This window comes from Kickxella alabastrina, assembly GCF_025024165.1.
Source record: "Kickxella alabastrina strain RSA 675 chromosome Unknown BX661scaffold_3, whole genome shotgun sequence".
NCBI classification, from domain to species: domain Eukaryota; kingdom Fungi; phylum Kickxellomycota; class Kickxellomycetes; order Kickxellales; family Kickxellaceae; genus Kickxella; species Kickxella alabastrina.
In genome coordinates this window covers 738,806-756,314 of record NW_026251474.1, presented here as the reverse complement: position 1 = coordinate 756,314, position 17,509 = coordinate 738,806, and the positions used below count along the sequence as shown (strand labels likewise).

The following is a 17,509-nucleotide window of genomic DNA, read 5'->3' as shown; positions in this document are numbered from 1 at the left end:
ATGAGCAGCAATGTCAGTAGTTTGTGCTGAGGCTGCTGAGGCTGCTGAGCGACGGTTGAGCATGGGTGTTACTGGGTCAGTAGCTCTGGCAGCAGTAGACGATAGCCTCAAGGGAGATGGGTTGGTTGGCTGGTGTCTGTGGATGTTGACACTGGTGCTGGTAGTATCTTGAGCACTGTGGCTTGACAGAGATGATGGATGCCCAGGAAAGGGCTCTCTGCCTAGTGGCTCAGTGGTTGATGTACTGTTTCTGCTGTTGCTGTTCCTGTTGCTGGTACTTGTGGCTGTGGCTGAAGAATGGCGAACTGGAGTGTGCTGGGGTGTTGAGCTAGGACTGTGCTCCTCATGGGCAGTGACAAATGAGGCATCAGTAAACTCAAACTCACTGTTGCTGTTGTTGCTGCCACATAGGATAGACTGGATTATTCTGCTGTTTCTCTGGTGCCTCTCCTGAACATGCCTCCACTTGTCCTCCTCTTTCAGCTGTGCCAGATGCAGGTTGTCATCTTCATCAAACTGATCTGCTATGTGTATGGGACCACGCTGTGTGGGCATGTCAGTCATGTCTGACTCATGGAAGTAGAATGGTACAGAGGGTGCACTTTCATTGTAGAATGGAAATTCTGCATCCACAAACTTGGCTCTTGAGGTGTGTAGAACATGGCCAGTGTCTATGCAATACAGCAGCGCCTTGCCATCCTTGGTTCCCAGGTACACACACTTCTGGGCATGCTCATCAAACTTAGAACGCAGCTCAGGAGGGTACTCACTCCAGACCAGACAGCCAATTGGATGGATGTTGGCAATGTTGCTGGCACTGTCCAGATTCTCAAAAGGTGTAATTATGCCAAGAGCATGCTTGGGCAGACAGTTGAGCACCCAGTTAGCATGCACAATGGCAAAAGCCCATAGACAAAAAGGGACGCCAGACTGCAGCAGCATGGCATTGGCCATTTCTACTAGGGTGCGATTGTATTGTTCAGCTACACCATTCTGCTGGTGTGACATCAAAAATAAAAGCTAAGTCATGTGACATCCCAGACGTGTAAAATATGTTTATGATATTTTACACTTACTGCGAATTCCGGATAGTGAGCTCTTTAGCTTTTCTCATATTCTCATTCAGATTAATATTTATTATAACCAGCAAAATTGCATTACATTTGGTAGCATCTCAAATTCGACAATCTGTGCCTCCTCATCAACGATCAAGTGACCAACAGACAAACTGGTTAAAATATATATATGAAACAGCAGCTATGACTGGAATGTCACCATATGAATCTGCAATGAGATTCAGCCCAACACTGGCACCAGACGAGAACAATGCAGAGAAGGTGGCAATTGCTGTTGGATCCTGGGTGAGAGATACTGAGGAACACTTTATCCACACAAAGCTAGACGAGAGCATATGGGTAGTTGTAGCCTCACACAAGATCCCAACAGACAAGAAAAACGAGTATTGCAGACATTGTATGGAACACAAAAAGGATCATTTTGACTGGGGAACGTTCAAGGAGTTCCTGACAACCACATACTCATGTGATGTGTCATAGTATGACACACTGCACAAATACTACCATCTGCAACAGCCTGGGACATTAGAGACCTTAGAGGAGTTTGTGGTGCAATTCAAGTACCTTGCGGAAATTCTGGAATTCAAACTCTCAGACAGGCATGTTACCATGACCTTCCTTATGAAGCTACTACCAATGCTCAACCAACAGATTCTGAGCAAATCAACAAGCTTGACAGTATATGAGATTAAAGCACTGACTTCCTGTGCCAGAGTTTTCCTATGCATCCATGGGCACCACAATAATACAGCTATGAATGTGAATGCAATAATGGTGAATGCAGTGCAGACAGAAAGGAGACACAGTGGCCTGCCCCCATTTGCAAGTATCTCCAAGCAGTCGGGCTGCACCAAGGAGATGTTTGAGAAGTGGGCTGCTGATGACGTGTGCCTTGGGTGTGGCAATGATAAACACAAGTGGCATTGATGCCCTAAAAAAGAACACCCAAAAGTGAGAAGGGCATGAGTGGATGTGAGTCCTCTGCCCTTATCATCTCTGAAATTGCTGTTTACCCCTAAATAAAACTGCTATTAACAGACAAACCTCACCTGAGCCCCAACTGATTTTAAATGCAACTATAGACACCAAAGCCATCCGTGTGCTCATCGACAATGGATCACAAATTACCATCATCAACAAACAGACCTGCAACCGACTTAAACTGAAATCCGAACGACTACAACACAGCCAACCAATACAACTGGCCAATGGCACACATTACAAGGACTGCACCAAGTTGTACACAGTAACACTGCACCTCCTGAGCAAGCTAATAATTACAATGCATTGCCTTGTTCTTTCAGTTTCCGAAGATATAATATTAGGAAATAACTGGCTAAAAATAACAAGGCCATGATCCACAGCCACCTTGACAAGGTGACATTTGACTATGGCAGGAAAAGCTGGTCCATCTGGGGTAATGCAGAGCCTCAGACTAACGAGGACCAGCTGAAGCCTATGTCAATCAGTGCACTGAAAGCTGCACACACAAACGACCAAATTGAGGAATGGAGATGGCTATGAATTACATTCCCTGACAATAATAACAATCCAGCAATCTGTGTGGCAGCAACCACAGTGACACAAGACAGTGTGCTAGAGGAGCTACATGCCAGATACACCCAAGTCCTTGATCAGCTGCCCTCCAAACAACCACCACCAGGCAGCCCTGAGATGGAAATCCATGTACATGAGGGCACAGCACCTGTAACCAAGGCACCATACCGCCTGTTACATGCAGAGATGGATGAACTAGACCGACAAGTGACTGACTTACTTGCAAAGGGGTATATCCATCTGTCATCTTCCCCATGGGGTGCACCAGTCCTCATTGTCGAGAAAAAAGATGGATCAATGCACCTGTGTGTCGACTACTGTGGCCTGAATGCAGAGACAATAAAAAATGCATTCCCAATGCCGCATATAGACGATTTGCTTGACGACAACTCTGGCACAAAAGTTTTCTCGAAAATCGATTTGGTACAGGCTTACCACCAGGTGCGAATTTGCAATGCAGACATCACCAAAACTGCATTCCGCACAAAATGAGGGTCATTTAAATTCACAGTTGTACCTTTTGGATTGACAAATGCCCCTGCCATCTTCCAACATGTCATGAACCATGCACTGTGCAACCTACTTGGCGAAACGTGCATTGTGTACCTAAACGACATCTTAGTCTTTTCAAAGAATGACGGCAACCATGCAAAAGATCTCGAGAATGTGCTCACCTGCCTCAAGGAGCACAACCTGCACACAAAACTCGAAAAATGTGCATTCTTCTAAGACACGGTCGACTTCCTTGGGTTTGTCATTTCAGGCAAGGGTATTGCGACTGACCCACACAAAGTAGATGCTGTTAAAGAGTGGCGCATGCCAGAGACAATTACAGACATCTGTGCATTCCTTGGATTAAGTGGCTACTACCACTGGTTTATTAAAAACTATGCTAGAATAGCACTACTACTGACTGATTTGCTATGCAATACTGACTTTTCGTGAAACGATCAGGCTGACAGGGCTTTCACCGAGCTGAAGCAGCAACTATCCACAGCACCAATACTTCATCACTATGATCCAACTTGTGAAACAAGAGTCGAGACAAATGCATCCAGCTCTGCAATTGGTAGTGTCCTACACCAACGACATGACAAAGTGAGGTGCCCAGTGGCATTCTACTCAGCAAAGCTGGGACCAGCACAGTGCAACTATGCAGTCCACAAGCAAGAACTTCTTGCAATCATTCATGCACTGGTCCTCTGGCGACATTACCTACATGGCATCAAGTTTGAAGTGATTACAAACCACAAATCAATCGAGTTCCTTAAGACACAAAACAACATATCCCCACACTAGGCCTGCTGGCTGGATATCTGTTAGGAATTCAACATGAAAATCATCTACTGCAAGGGCGCTCAAAATGTAGTTGCTGACGGCTTGTCATGCTCATTCATATTGCAACCCGACAACATAGTATATACAGTGTCACAGTCAGGCAAGGTGCCTCACATGGCACTGATCCCACTGACAGGACTGACTGCACCAGCTATACTGCCAAATGATTCCCCACTGAACAACATGAATAAAAACAATAATGCCGCACATACATCCATACCTATACCCATACCCATACCCGATATCACAACAACCACTCCAGCTGCACAGACAACGAATTTTCCGCCAATGCCAGCTGTGGTCGACAGAGCATATTTGACTGCCAATGAGCACAGAAAACTAAACTGTGCTGAATATGTGCACAAGTCATTGCACTATAAGAACTATTAATGTGGATGTCATGCTGAAGCCGAAACAGAAGCCAAGCAAACACAGGAGACAGTTGCTGCAGAAATGATGAGTGCAGCCATGGAGACTGACCAGCCAAAGGACAACATGCACAACAATGACCTGATAGACTGACTTGACAAATGGAAACTGTGCACACTGTTTGTGCCACGCACAACAGCCGACAGCATGGAGGTTCAGCTGCTACACGACAATGCAACAATGCCTTGCAAGACATATCCAACTGATGCCAGATTTGATGTATATTGACCAACCAAGTTTGTGCTTGAGCCCAAGGTCCAATGCCTTCTCCCATTAGGCATTGCTGCCAAGGCACCAATAGGCACATACCTATGCATTGCCCTGCATGGTAGCCTGGCTGCTAAAGGTGTTGTGGTACTTGGAGGCATAGTTGATGGGGGCTACCATGATGAAATTTCAGTACACCTGTTCAACACAGGAGATATAGAGATTCCATTTGTTGCACACGACTGCATAGCACAGCTGATTCCAACCAAGATTGCACACCCACACATTACTGAGGTCGAGTCCTTTGAGGAGACAACCCATGGAGTCAATGGATTTGGCTCTTCAGGAAAAGGGAGGAGGATAGCAGTCTGCATGGCTGCTGTTAAAGTGTTAACGCTGAAGACAAGTGCAAACCCTGAGAACTCCTACAAGGGTGACAGCAAGCTGGAGAGGATTAGTAGTGGTGAAGAACCAATGTCCAGAGCTGAGCATGATATTACAAACAAATTCCATCCACAGGGTGGTGTCCTGTTCAAGAAAGGACGCCGATGTGTTGGAGCAAAGCAAGGCAGATCACTACTGCTGGCCAAGTTCCATAATGCTGAAATATGCCCAGGTATAAAAGTGACATATGACAAGCTGAGCAAACTATTTTACTGGCCAGGCATGTATGTGGATTGTGAGAATTATGTCACATGTGACCTGTGCCAAAGAGTCAAAAACAGGAACAGGCCAAGTGATGGACTGCTACAGATCCCATAATGCAATTGGGCAAGCATCAGAATGAACTTCATTGTCAGCTTACCTAAGACAAAGGACTGATATAATGCAATTATGGTCGTCATTGACTGCCTGTCCAAGATGGCACACTTTGTACCAACACACAATGCTGCAACTGCCCAGACAACTGCCTACCTATACTTCAAGACCATCTATTGCCAACATGGTCTGCCTGAGTCCATAATATCAGACTGTAATCTAAAATTCCGCTCTGTATTCTGGATGGCACTGTAGAAGCAAACTGGAACATAACTCAAAATGTCCACTACCAGTCATGCACAAACTGACAGACAGACTAAGCGTGTGAACTAGGTACTGGAGTCAATGCTGCATGCAACATGCAACAATTACCAAAACGACTGGAACCAACATATAATGCATCCAGAGTTTGCCTACAACAGTCACAGCAACAGCTCCACACAGCACAGCCCATTTTATGCGAATTATAGCTTCCAATCACTAAATGCTGCCACCATTGTCTTCAACATGAAAACTGCCAAGCCCAATACTGACGTTGATGAGACAATCCTGAAGATTAAACAGATTAGCAAAATAGTCAAGGAAAACATCAAATTTGCACAGCTGCACATGATCAGATACCACGACAAAAAGATAACCTCACCCAACATTGCACCAGGTGATAAAGTAATGATCTTGACGAACTTCACAACACCATCTTACCTGTGTAACTAGTCCAGCAACTCACTGCAACATAAATGGGCTGGGCCCTACAAGGTCAAAGAACAGATCAGCTGAAATGCATTCTGCCTCAAACTCCCACTCGACATGCACATTCACCTGGTCATATCATGGTCATATCATGGTCACACCTAAAAAAATATCATGCTGCTGACGATCACTGTGCTGCACTCCACTCTGAACCACCACCTGTAGAAGTTGCAGGACATCTCGAGTATTGTGTTGAAAAAATTGTCGACGACTGTGTGTGGAGGTGAAAATGCCAGTACCTGGTACAGTGGGAAGGATATGGAATAGAAGGACAAACATGGGAGGATGAGTAGCGTGGATGGGACAGAAGCATATGAATTATATTTAACCATGTGTGGTATTGCCAAGACTGACAGTGATCTTAAGTAGGGGCGAATGTGACATCAGAAATGGGGGCTGGGGCACGTGACAGCACAGACGCATGAAATATGTTTATGATATTTCACACATATAGCGAATTCCAGATAGTGAGCTCTAGCTTTTTTTGTAGTCTCATTCAGATTAATATTTATTATAACCAGCAAAATTACTCATTACAAACAACATTAATTAGTTCTCTCTCTTCTCTTTTCCTAATTTCTAGAATATAGTTTCTGTTGGAATTCCGTCTCGCATACTGTAAGATGATTGCAAGACCAGAGGTTTCTAAAGTATCCTTCTGGTTTATTTATAACTTTCTTATCTTCACTCACTGTCTCCTATATAAGACAGCTTTCCTCAGTCTCTTCACTTTCTTTCTTTAGCTTAGAACTTTATCTTTTTCTTCCTTATAAATATAACTTGCAAACCTTCTCTTTGCTCAGCTTTGCTCGTTTTTCACAGTTTCAAGTATGTTTATTGGATTCACTTGTTAACATTCTATATAAGAGACAGCGAGTGAAGATAAGAAAGGTAAATAAAAGAGAAGGATACTTTAGGAACTTCTGGTCTTGCAATCATCTTACAGTATGTGTAATAAAACTTATTTGTACTAACTAATTTTATTAAAAATCCACTATAAGGGAGCTTAAAGAGCTCCGCTTATCTATTCGAAACTATCGCCCGTGAAAATAGAAATCGCGATCGTAAACAATCACAATTTCAAACAATCGCAAATTCCCAATTGCGATTGTCACGTGACATTGCAATAATTGATGTCACAGTATGCAAGAACGGAATTCCACCAGAACGGAATTCCACCAGAACGGAATTCCAACACACTCCTGGTGGATCTGGTATGATCTGCTGTCAGTTTTTTCGATCATAGTTTGGTTGCCTGCACAAGTCGCAAGAACTTTATGTTAAAAATATATATTTGAACTAAAAGAAAGCTGAGAGATGAACAGCCTCCACTGTTCATATTCATTAGTATTTATATGTGCATATGAATTCCCGCATGTCCAGGTAGGGAATTAACTGGCGATTGATTCATTAATCAATCGCCAGAGACAAGCCGCAATTTCTTGTATCACAAACTTGCTACTCTTAGAATGCAATGCCTCTGCCATATACTGGCTGTTGGTGAAGTGCGATTTCTTGGTGGGAGTATCTAGTTCATGTCTGTCTATATCCATAGCTATGTTTTTTTCCATGCCAGCCGTCTCTTATTCTCCCCATACCCAAACTCATCTATGAGTGTTTCATTGGGGTCAGCAAAAGTGGTCTCCACTGCCGATGTGATCTGGAAAAAAGCTTCTAATAACTTGTCCAGGTGCATAGGTCTATAATTGGTCCCCACAATGGGTGTTCAAGGGGAGTTGTTTGGGTGCTTCTTTGGTGTTTTCTTAGTTTTCCACTTAATTCGTTCCACAATAATATTCAATTTTCATCAAAACCAAAATCAAAATGCCTGAGTCTGATCTTAAATAGGGGCGAATGTGACATCAATCAGGACATTATCTCAAGACAACCACGACTGTTTACAAATGAGGTTGTGCTTTATTGTTTACGGATGTCGATTATTTAGGGTGAGATTCTTCAGCTACCCTATAATATATATCTAATAGAAATTTCATTGTTACTACAATTCTAGCAATAATAACACCTGCTCAGCAAATATACTCGCGCTTGAAGCACTTGGCCGCTTGTTATTGTTAAACGAAATGAAAGTACATTTTTAACAATACTGATTATTGTGGTCTATTATTTCATCTTAAGGCTATTTTTTTCTAACCACTATGGCAGCGGTGGCTTGTACACTATATATTTTTAACAATAACCAATACATTATTCAGATGAGGTGTGTTTCCTGCCTTTGACCTAACAATTGATTAACAGTGATTGTAGACATTTGTTTAATTGAAGGCAGTACATTATAGAAGATATATCATTTAAGCCACAAAATAAAACAAGAAACCCAGTTAACATTAGCAGCTGGCTACAGCTGATAGTTGTGGATGTGGTTAGCACTTGCTTATTGACGCATCTCTCATCTCCCATCTCTCACTTCAGTGTTTTGCTTAGGAAACATTTAAACATATTTATTGCTTTATTACCATCTCTTCTTGTAAAATTACAATTTTGCACACAAAGCACATGCTGGTATCTGTTGCAATGATGGCAGGGCTTGCAGCCACAGCTGTTGCCGCTGTACTATCCGTAGAGCAGGATTCTGGCTACCACTACATCACTCCCCAAAAGCGAAACCTGATCATGATGGTTTCTGACGGCTTTGGATCAGCATCGGAGTCAATGGCCCGTGGCTATGTCCAGCAGATGGACAACAAGCCATATGAATGGCTCAGTGCGCTTGACAAGCTCTATGTTGGATTATCACGCACAAAATCCGCAGATACTCTGGTCACTGACTCGGCAGCTGGTGCGACAGTGTTTAGCTGCGGAAAAAAAACTTACAATGGGCGATAGGCGTAACCTCTGACGAAAAGCCCTGTGGGACTGTTTTGGAGGCAGCTAAGGATGCAGGATACACGACAGCTCTGGTGGTGACATCTCGGATTACCCACGCTACCCCCGCGGCATTTGCTGCCCATGTTGTCGACCGAGGCATGGAGGAGCTTATAGCCCAGCAGCTGGTTGGAAACAACACATTGGGAAACAAAGTAGACTTGATGTTTGGCGGCGGAAAGTGTTTTTTCCAACCAAATAGACACCAGGCAGCTGTCGAAGTGATAGTATGGATGTTTGGCACTAGCTAAGGATTCTGGGTACACATCAGTCAGCACCCGCGCAGAGTTTGACATGCTCGAAACGTCACAACCCTGCCATTGATTGGACTGTTTACCCAGGGACACATGGCATACAATATTGACCGCAACCCGACTGTTGAACCCTCGCTGACCGAGATGGCTACGAAGGCTTTAAATATTTTGCTTGAACACACTCGCGACTCACCGACTGGCTTCTTTATCATGATTGAGGGCTCACGTATTGATATGGCGGGCCATGATAATGATCCCACTGCACATTTGCATGACATTATTGAGTACTGGGAAACCGTCACCGCAGTGCAGGGCTTTGTCGATCGCCATCCAAATACAGCAATGGTGAGCACGTCGGACCATGAAACGGGTGGCTTGACCCTGGGCGTTGATCCTGAATATGTTTGGCACCCTAGGCATATGCAGGGCGTCAAAAAATCGGCTGAGGTTATATGCGCCGAGCTGCGACAGATGTTGCCCGACAAGCGCACTGGGTTTGCCCAAAAGGTAGTTATTCCAGAATACCTTGGTATCACCAAGCCAGCAACCAAAGCGTCGCACAGATCGTGAATGGCGCGGCCAAGGGTGAGGTTGAGTGCAAACATGCTGTCGGACATGTGGTGTCCAAATTGGCGCATCTGGGCTGGTCAACAGGCGGCCACACTGGCGCCGATGTCGGGCTATATGCATATGGCAAGGGCACTGAGAGTTTGCGTGGAAACATTGAGAATACACAGGTCGGCGAATTTCTGGCACGTTATCTTGAGGTTGATCTGGACCAGATAACCCGCCGTCTGGAAAATGAGACCACTACACACCGGGATATGTTTGGGCCCGGAATTGCCATCAATAGTAAAACGGGAGGACAGACACCCAAACAGCCATGACCACGAGTGTAACGACGACACTTTTTCACCTCACAGCATAGACGTATATCATCAAACTATCACTTGTAGCAGGCGCATGCAGGACAAATGTCAATTGAATAAACGAGCAACAAATTTAGTATCATCATGTAATATTATATTTATTATAATATATGTGGAGAGTCTATTGTACAAATTTGAAGTCAAGAAAAAAGGTTGTAATCATATTTTAAAGCTACGCCTTTCGGCAACATGCTATCTGCAAACTATTCCTTTAGCAGGGCAGTACGAGGCGACTTTTTTGTGCGGCGGATTGTGTTTTCGAGTTTGCGTCGACGAATGTTGCAGAACCAGTTTTTTATTTGCATCTTGGTTAGCCCAGTCAAACTCATCAGTCGTTGCTTTTCACAGGTTGTCGGGTATGGCTCTTCCTTGTGCTTCTCGAGCCAGTCGTAAAGTATTTTATTGATGCAGTTGCTGTACCCCTTGGGAGTAATGTTTTTTTGTGGGCTGTCGGACCGACGAATAGAGCTGTAGCAAATGTTTTCCTTATTATCTGCCTCAAAATGGTGTATTTTCGTCAAATTGGCTCTCAATTGCTGGGCTGTGTTGTATTTGTTCTTGGGCCTGCGCTTGCGCTGCGACCTGTGCAATGGCAGCTTCCGACATATCTCGGGGCACATATACTGCATTGCGGCGCTCTCGATTCATGGTGATCCGCGCAGAAAGGTAGTGGTGGTGCATATCCACTGACGGCTGTGGGGTGACCTCTTGCACAATGTATGCCTGCGGCATGTCCAATGTGACTGGAGATGTGGTATCAATGGTAGTGTGAAGATTAAAGTGTGGTGGCTCTTGAAACGCAAACGGCAATGGGCTGTCGGGCATAGCTATCACGGAGGTCAATGGTAGTGGGGCAGGAGACAGATTTATCATCATTGGATCAGCAAAGGAGATGGTGTACTGCGGATCGATAATCATCATCTGGGAGAACTCCTGGGAAAGAAGCTGCTTAAAGTCGTGGCTGTGGACAGTGCCAAGCAATCATAATCGTTGTATTTGACAGTCGCTGGCTCGGAATAAGCGTAATATGACAGACTTGCTTGCAGGGCAGTGACAGCGGGGGACAGGGAAAGGGCGCCTGCTGAGCAGAATAAATTGTGTCAAATGTAATACTCATGATTCAAGTGTAAACTGGGGGAGAGGGAAGTATAGAGGTTAGATGAATGTGGTGGTATGTTTAGTGTGAGGGATAAATAATATTATGTGTAATAAGTAGCGCAGAGTGAGGGCTTTGGTGTCTATAAAATATTTAATAAACAAGTGCAAATACTAAAGACAAGGGTTGCGGCCAGCATGCTTTATATAAAGGTAATGTTTTTATTAAACATTAAAAATGTCGCGAGCCGGGCATTTATCACCACTTTTCCAAAAAAGACGGCCTTTTGTGACAACCAATTTGCAATAGTTGTAGTATTTTAGAGTTCACATTCATTAAAATCGTTTGTTTTATTTATTTGACAGTGAAGAGGATTGGCAGCAAAAAACGGCCTTCTTATTAATTACCAATATCCGCATGTGCACGCCACAAAGAATAATAATAAAACTGAAAGCTGTTAAAGCGGGCGTGAGTGCGGCTGAAGCATTGGAGGTTGGAATAGGCACCGATAAATTTGATCGATCGTCTATTAACTTGTTCGCTTTCAGGGTTGTCACAGCTGGTCGTCGTCGGCCGAGTATGACTGGATACTTGTTTGTAACGAGTGGCTAAACAGCATGAAAGCTCATTCTGTGATGCTTGTGTGACTTTGGCGAGACAGAGATGTAGGCGCACTATTGCGCGTACATTAGAATTTGTTTTTCCGAATATATATGTAAAATAAATAAATTACATGTATGAATTTACGTTGGAAGCGGAGTGTTTGGCGTTGGATGTTGGCGGTGGTGACACCGGGAGCTGAATAAACGGCCTTGCATGTAGTGTCGCTTTGCAAATATCTATTATATATTAAAGTAGTGCAAACATTTAAAAACGATATAGCTAAATATTAAAGACAACAGCAACACATGAAAGGGTGAAATCTGAGTGGTGTCTGACATAATTTGTGTGCGCATTTGTGGTTTTTGATATTGTACCTTGCATTGATATTGCATTAGAAAAATAATGTTTGTGAAATTGACATGCACATGCAAACAGGACTGATCGCCATTTGCGAATGGTGTTCACAAGCGATTGTAGATTCATGATTCCCACCACTACCAAATCTATGTGTATATTGTTTATGGCGCTGGGTGCCGTTGGGCCAAAAATAGGCGTCCTGATTTTTAACGAAATACAAATCAAGTGTAAATGAGCACGGCTGGGCGTTCGCGAGTTGAAGGGATAGACGAAGCAATTGCATGCATGTTTGTAGAAAAAATTAAGGCCAGAAGTCCAATTCGCCAAAAGAACACGGCTGCAGTGTAAACAGCAACAATAGTAATGGCAAAGACTTCAGGCAAATGGCCAGAGGCGATATGGACACGAACGTACAATGTGTCTACAATAACGCGATGATCCACAAGCAAAATGAATATATATTAAAAGGGGATGCGAAGAGGGCAAGGTACAAATAATTGTTGCAATTATCATTGTCACCGCCATCATTGCACTGACACCAGCCATCATCTGTTGGCTTTCACTGTCTCCAACGCGTCGGAGGCGGCTGAGTTGAACCGCTAACGAGGAGTCGGTGCAAACCAGATTAGCGGGGTTGATCGCGATCACGCAGGCATGATTTGAGATCAGTTGTCCAAAGAATATACAATCTGGTTTGCATGTGTTGATGGACAAATGTGCCTGAGATTGAGGTACAACAAAAAGCTCGAAACAATCCTAAGAACGCTGAAAAGTCGCGCCATCTGCTTTGGGAATTGCAAATGGCAGCCCCAAGCTTTCGTTTGGGTGAATACAGCAGCCAAGGGGTAGGCATCAGCAACACCATGGCAATTAAAACCTGTGTGGCGGATTTAATGCGCCCTACTGTTCAATACTCCATTCTTTGGGCAGAAATTTTTTCATCTTTCTGCCTTTGTAATTTTTGTTGGGTGCATGATGCTCCTTTATTTCTCTTGCGAATTTCTATTTCAGCACAACAGAATCATTTATTTTCTCTCCTCTTCTCTTTATTTAAATTTTGTGTTTAGCACTTGTCACTACGCTATATATTCAACACTCGCGTCTGCGCCTTTCATGATACTAGCCCACATCGCGCGCCGAAATAGATTTACTCTGACATCTGCCCGCCCAGCAATTAACCTTTTCAATCATTGCCTTTTGTTGTCCAAAGTCTCACGGACCTACACTTGCACCAGCTCTCTTCAGACGCATAGCACTAACCGGGAAGAATCAATGTCCTTTACCAACAACAACAGCTCTCCGTGGATCCAGCCCGAGGCCAGCCAGTCGCACACCGGGCTTGTTGTGTTCAACTCACTGACAAAGTCAAAGATTCCCTTTATCCCCCGCGAGGGCAACTATGTCAGCTGGTACGGGTGCGGGCCCACAGTCTACGACTCATCACACATAGGGCATGCGCGCAACTACGTGACGTTCGACATCATCCGTCGCATCATGGAGGACTACCTGAACTATGATGTCAACATGGTGATGAACATCACCGATATTGACGACAAGATCATTCTGCGCTCGCGCGAAGAATACCTGTTTCGACAGTTCCGCAGCCAGGCCACGGCCCTGTCCGAGCAGGTGTTAGCGACGTCAACACGGCTTTCTTTTCGTTTGCGAAGAAGTTTGAGGGCGCCAGAGCGTCCGGGCAGCCCATTAGCACTGACGCCGATTGGAATGCCCTTCTCGCAGAGCTGGGTGACGGCTCCAAGCCTGCACTAGCTGTCAAGGACCCCAAGTTCCCCATGCACTATGAGGCGGCGCGCGCCACCTTTGGTGCAATCGCAGCGGCTCGTAAGCATCTAGCCGAGGGAAAGTCGTCCCAGAACGAGGCCGAGCTGCTGATCGACGCCTCCAAGGACGTGCTGTCCCCGTGGCTTGACTCCAAGTACGGTGCTGGAGTGACTGACCCGCAATCTCGGGCGACCTGGCAGCTTACTGGGAGAAGGACTACTTTGAAGATATGGACGCTCTGAATGTCCGCCGGCCTAATGTGCTGACGCGCGTGTCCGAGTTTGTTCCTGAAATTGTCAGCTTTGTGGAGCGCATAATCAGCAAGGGCTACGCCTATGAGTCGGAAGGATCGGTGTTCTTTGACGTCGATGCGTTTGACGGGCACAACGGCAACTTTTACGCCAAGATCGAACCCTTCTCCAAGAACAACACGGGTCTGCTGACCGATGGAGAGGGCTCGCTGAGCCTGAAGCTATCTGGAAAGCGCGGGCTATCGGACTTTGCGCTGTGGAAGAAATCGAAGGACGGCGAGCCAAAGTGGCCCAGCCCCTGGGGCGAGGGGCGGCCTGGCTGGCACATTGAGTGCAGCGTGATGGCCAGCGAGATACTCGGGTCGCACATTGACATCCACACTGGCGGAATCGACCTTGCCTTCCCGCACCATGACAACGAGATTGCCCAGTCTGAGGCGTGCCTTGGCTGCCCGCAGTGGGTCAACTACTTTTTGCACACCGGCCACTACCACGTCAAGGGCGCCAAGATGTCAAAGTCGCTAAAGAACTTTACCACCATCAAGGAGGCGTTGAAAAATAACAGCTGGCGTCAGCTGCGCATTTTGTTTTTGCTCTGCAAGTGGGACGCGCCCTCGGACTACGACAAAAATGTTATGATCGAGCCAGTCTCGATTGACAGGACCGTCGATAACTTCTTTACCAACACCAGCGCATTGCTGCGCGAATTCCGTCTGCGCGAGCAAGGTTCTGATGGCAAGCGCCACTTCTTGGAGCCCGAGCTCGAGCTGCAGGAGGCCCTGAAGGACACCAAGGCCAGGTCACAGCGCGCTGCTGGACTCGTTCGACACGCCCAAGGCCATGCGTGCACTGCAGGCCATCGTCGCACGCACCAACACGTACTTGCACGGGGTCGCGCAAACATTGATCCGCAGATCGTCGAGATGGTTGCCCTGTATGTGACCAAGATTTCCGTGTCTTTGGCCTTGTAATGGACGGCTTTAACTCACGAATCGGTTGGGGATCAAGCGCTTCCGAGTCTGGTGCCCAGGGGCCCGCAATCGCGAATCAGTCCTCCTCCCCGTGGCCACAGTGCTCAGCGACTTCCGCGACTCTGTCCGCGAGATAGCACTTTCAGGTGGCGACAAGGGCGCACTGCTCAGCCTCTGCGACCGCATCCGCGACCTGGATCTCCCTGACCTTGGGATTGTCATCGACGACCACGGCGATGGCCGCGCGCTGGTCAAGTTTGCGGACCCTGAGGTGATCCGTCGTGAGCGTGCTGCGCGGCAGGCTGAGGAGGACGCGAAGCTCGCCAAGAAAGAGGCCGCTACCCGCGCCGCTGAGGAGAAGCGCCAGAAGCGCCTTGCTGAAGGCAGGCTCGCACCTGCGGACATGTTCCGCACCCCCGAAATGTGCGAGCTTTACTCTGACTGGAGAGATAACGGGATCCCGTCCAAGGATAAGGCCGGCGAGGAACTCCCCAAGAGCAAGGTCAAGAAGCTGGAGAAGGCGTACTCTGCTCAGGAGAAGCTCCACAATGAGTACCTGAAATCCATCGGCCAGTAGGCAAGCTCCGCCAGCTTGGTAATTTTACTATTTTTGATTTGATTTATTTTGATCCATCGCACTTTTTGGCTTCCCTTATCTTTGCCAAATCGCTAAAAATGGCTGTGCATTGAAGAGAATGGTGGATGAGTCTGACGACTATTATTGGTGGAAGTTCAGGGCTGCTTGATAAAAAAAGCAAGACGGATTGAGTGGCAGAATTCCAATTGCAATTGTCGTTTCAATTTCAAATCTGGCTTCAAGTACTTTATTCTCCTTCTCTCTTCTGTCCTTATTGAATTTTCTGTCAATATCACGCACACCTTTTTTATTTTTATAATACTTTCAAAATGACCTTTGCCTGGAGAACCGCCGGTATTAAGTAAGTATTGTTCCTTATTCCTTTCTTCGCAGCTTTGGTTTAATTCAGATTTTTAAGGAGAAACCCCGCTGGGCGGACTGAATCGCGAGAGATAAGGGGACACTATTCTGATACGCGAATGGGCGAAGTAGCAGTTGTTATGTTGGAGCGTCGTCGGTTTAATTACACAAAAGTGGCGTCTTTTTTAGAAAAAAAGAAACGGCCGCAGCACCAGCGATACCAGCAGCAGCGACAGAAACAGTAGCACCAAACGCCCGAAATCCAAACATGGTACTGGCTGCTGTGTTAGCCTAGCATGCTGCTATAACCTAGTATTCTTCCACTGTGTCTTTTATCCAGGGGTTTGCAGCAGAGTGCGTTTTTGAATTGTGAGCTTTATCTATGGAGCCAGGATGAAGCAAAGTCAAGCGAACAGAAAAGTACAAGCAGCACTAATGGAAGACGAACGAAGTCGTTTGGAGCAGATTCCTATATAAAATGACTTCTAACCAGACCGGAACAGACCAAACCAGCCAGCTATTCGGCTCAACTCGGTTACTGCTAGCTCAAAGAAGGTCTTGGAACGATTTAATGTTATTGCACTAACTAACCGCCCATGAACTTTGTGTGAAATTATATATACATATATTTATTTAATTACCAATAGCTACCTCCAGTACAGCAACATTGCTGCCCGCGCTCTGCGTCGGGTCATCAAGACCGACCTTCAGGCTGAGATCGCCAAGCGTCAGGGCATCACCATCAAGTTCGCCAAGTGGGACAACGGCAAGTCCAGCGCCTCGGTCAACATCCCCGCCATTGAGACCCGCGCCAAGGTTGAGAACTAGAGGGTTCCCGTCAGGTCTTTTGTTTTTAGAGATGATTTTGAAAGGGCGCTTACTTTTTCTTGCTTATACCTGTCTTATTTGTTACGCGTGTGTTTGTTGCGCGCAATGCTCACGTGACAGAAAAGATGGCGTTAGTAACAGCAGCAAAGCCTGTTTTGACAAATAAATTTTCATCAAATACGCTCAACAAGCCTATCGGCAGAAAGAAGTGGCCGAAATGGATCCCAGACCACTGTCTGATCATTTGCACTGTCTGCGCGTCGATCCCAGCGCCTTGTGCCGATTTGGCAGCCATTCGCCTGATGACAGAGGAGATTGGCAGCGTCAGATGCAAGCATGGAGATAGTCACATTCCAACACCTTCCCTGCACACGATAAAGGTATGACGACGATGCAGCCCCTTTCTATGTTCCCACAGCAACGGCGCATTGTTGATCTCCACCGTTGTGCTTTGTGTCGCCGTGATTGTTGCAAAGCTCGCTCTTGTCTCTGTTTATCTTTT

The 17,509-nt window shown here is 45.9% G+C and overlaps 4 protein-coding genes across 4 annotated transcripts; 3 read left to right on the top strand and 1 right to left on the bottom strand.

Moving 5' to 3' along the window:
• Positions 1 to 8,969: 8,969 nt before the first annotated feature.
• BX661DRAFT_177700 (alkaline-phosphatase-like protein) lies at positions 8,970 to 10,247 on the top strand. The gene is given in 7 exon segments (XM_051534705.1): positions 8,970 to 9,182; positions 9,209 to 9,226; positions 9,247 to 9,269; positions 9,341 to 9,782; positions 9,794 to 10,079; positions 10,123 to 10,183; positions 10,213 to 10,247. 7 exon segments carry the CDS (start codon positions 9,101 to 9,103, stop codon positions 10,240 to 10,242), a joined length of 942 nt encoding a protein of 313 aa, XP_051394260.1. The 5' UTR covers positions 8,970 to 9,100; the 3' UTR covers positions 10,243 to 10,247.
• Positions 10,248 to 10,533: 286 nt separating this feature from the next.
• BX661DRAFT_222667 (uncharacterized protein) lies at positions 10,534 to 11,299 on the bottom strand (the record flags this gene model as incomplete). Its single annotated transcript, XM_051538866.1, has 2 exons — positions 10,534 to 11,143; positions 11,184 to 11,299. The coding sequence occupies 2 exons, from the start codon at positions 11,297 to 11,299 to the stop codon at positions 10,681 to 10,683; spliced, it is 579 nt and encodes a 192-aa protein (XP_051394259.1). The 3' UTR covers positions 10,534 to 10,680.
• Positions 11,300 to 13,196: 1,897 nt separating this feature from the next.
• BX661DRAFT_177698 (tRNA synthetases class I (C) catalytic domain-containing protein) lies at positions 13,197 to 15,940 on the top strand. The gene is given in 6 exon segments (XM_051534704.1): positions 13,197 to 13,867; positions 13,909 to 14,179; positions 14,221 to 15,092; positions 15,109 to 15,205; positions 15,219 to 15,321; positions 15,351 to 15,940. The coding sequence occupies 6 exon segments, from the start codon at positions 13,214 to 13,216 to the stop codon at positions 15,817 to 15,819; spliced, it is 2,466 nt and encodes an 821-aa protein (XP_051394258.1). The 5' UTR covers positions 13,197 to 13,213; the 3' UTR covers positions 15,820 to 15,940.
• BX661DRAFT_177696 (uncharacterized protein) lies at positions 15,917 to 17,390 on the top strand (the record flags this gene model as incomplete). The annotated part of the gene is made up of 2 exons (XM_051534703.1): positions 15,917 to 16,180; positions 16,827 to 17,390. Coding segments are annotated over exons 1-2 (206 nt in total), but the record flags the coding sequence as incomplete, so codon positions are not given.
• Between the last annotated feature and the right edge of the window lie 119 nt (positions 17,391 to 17,509).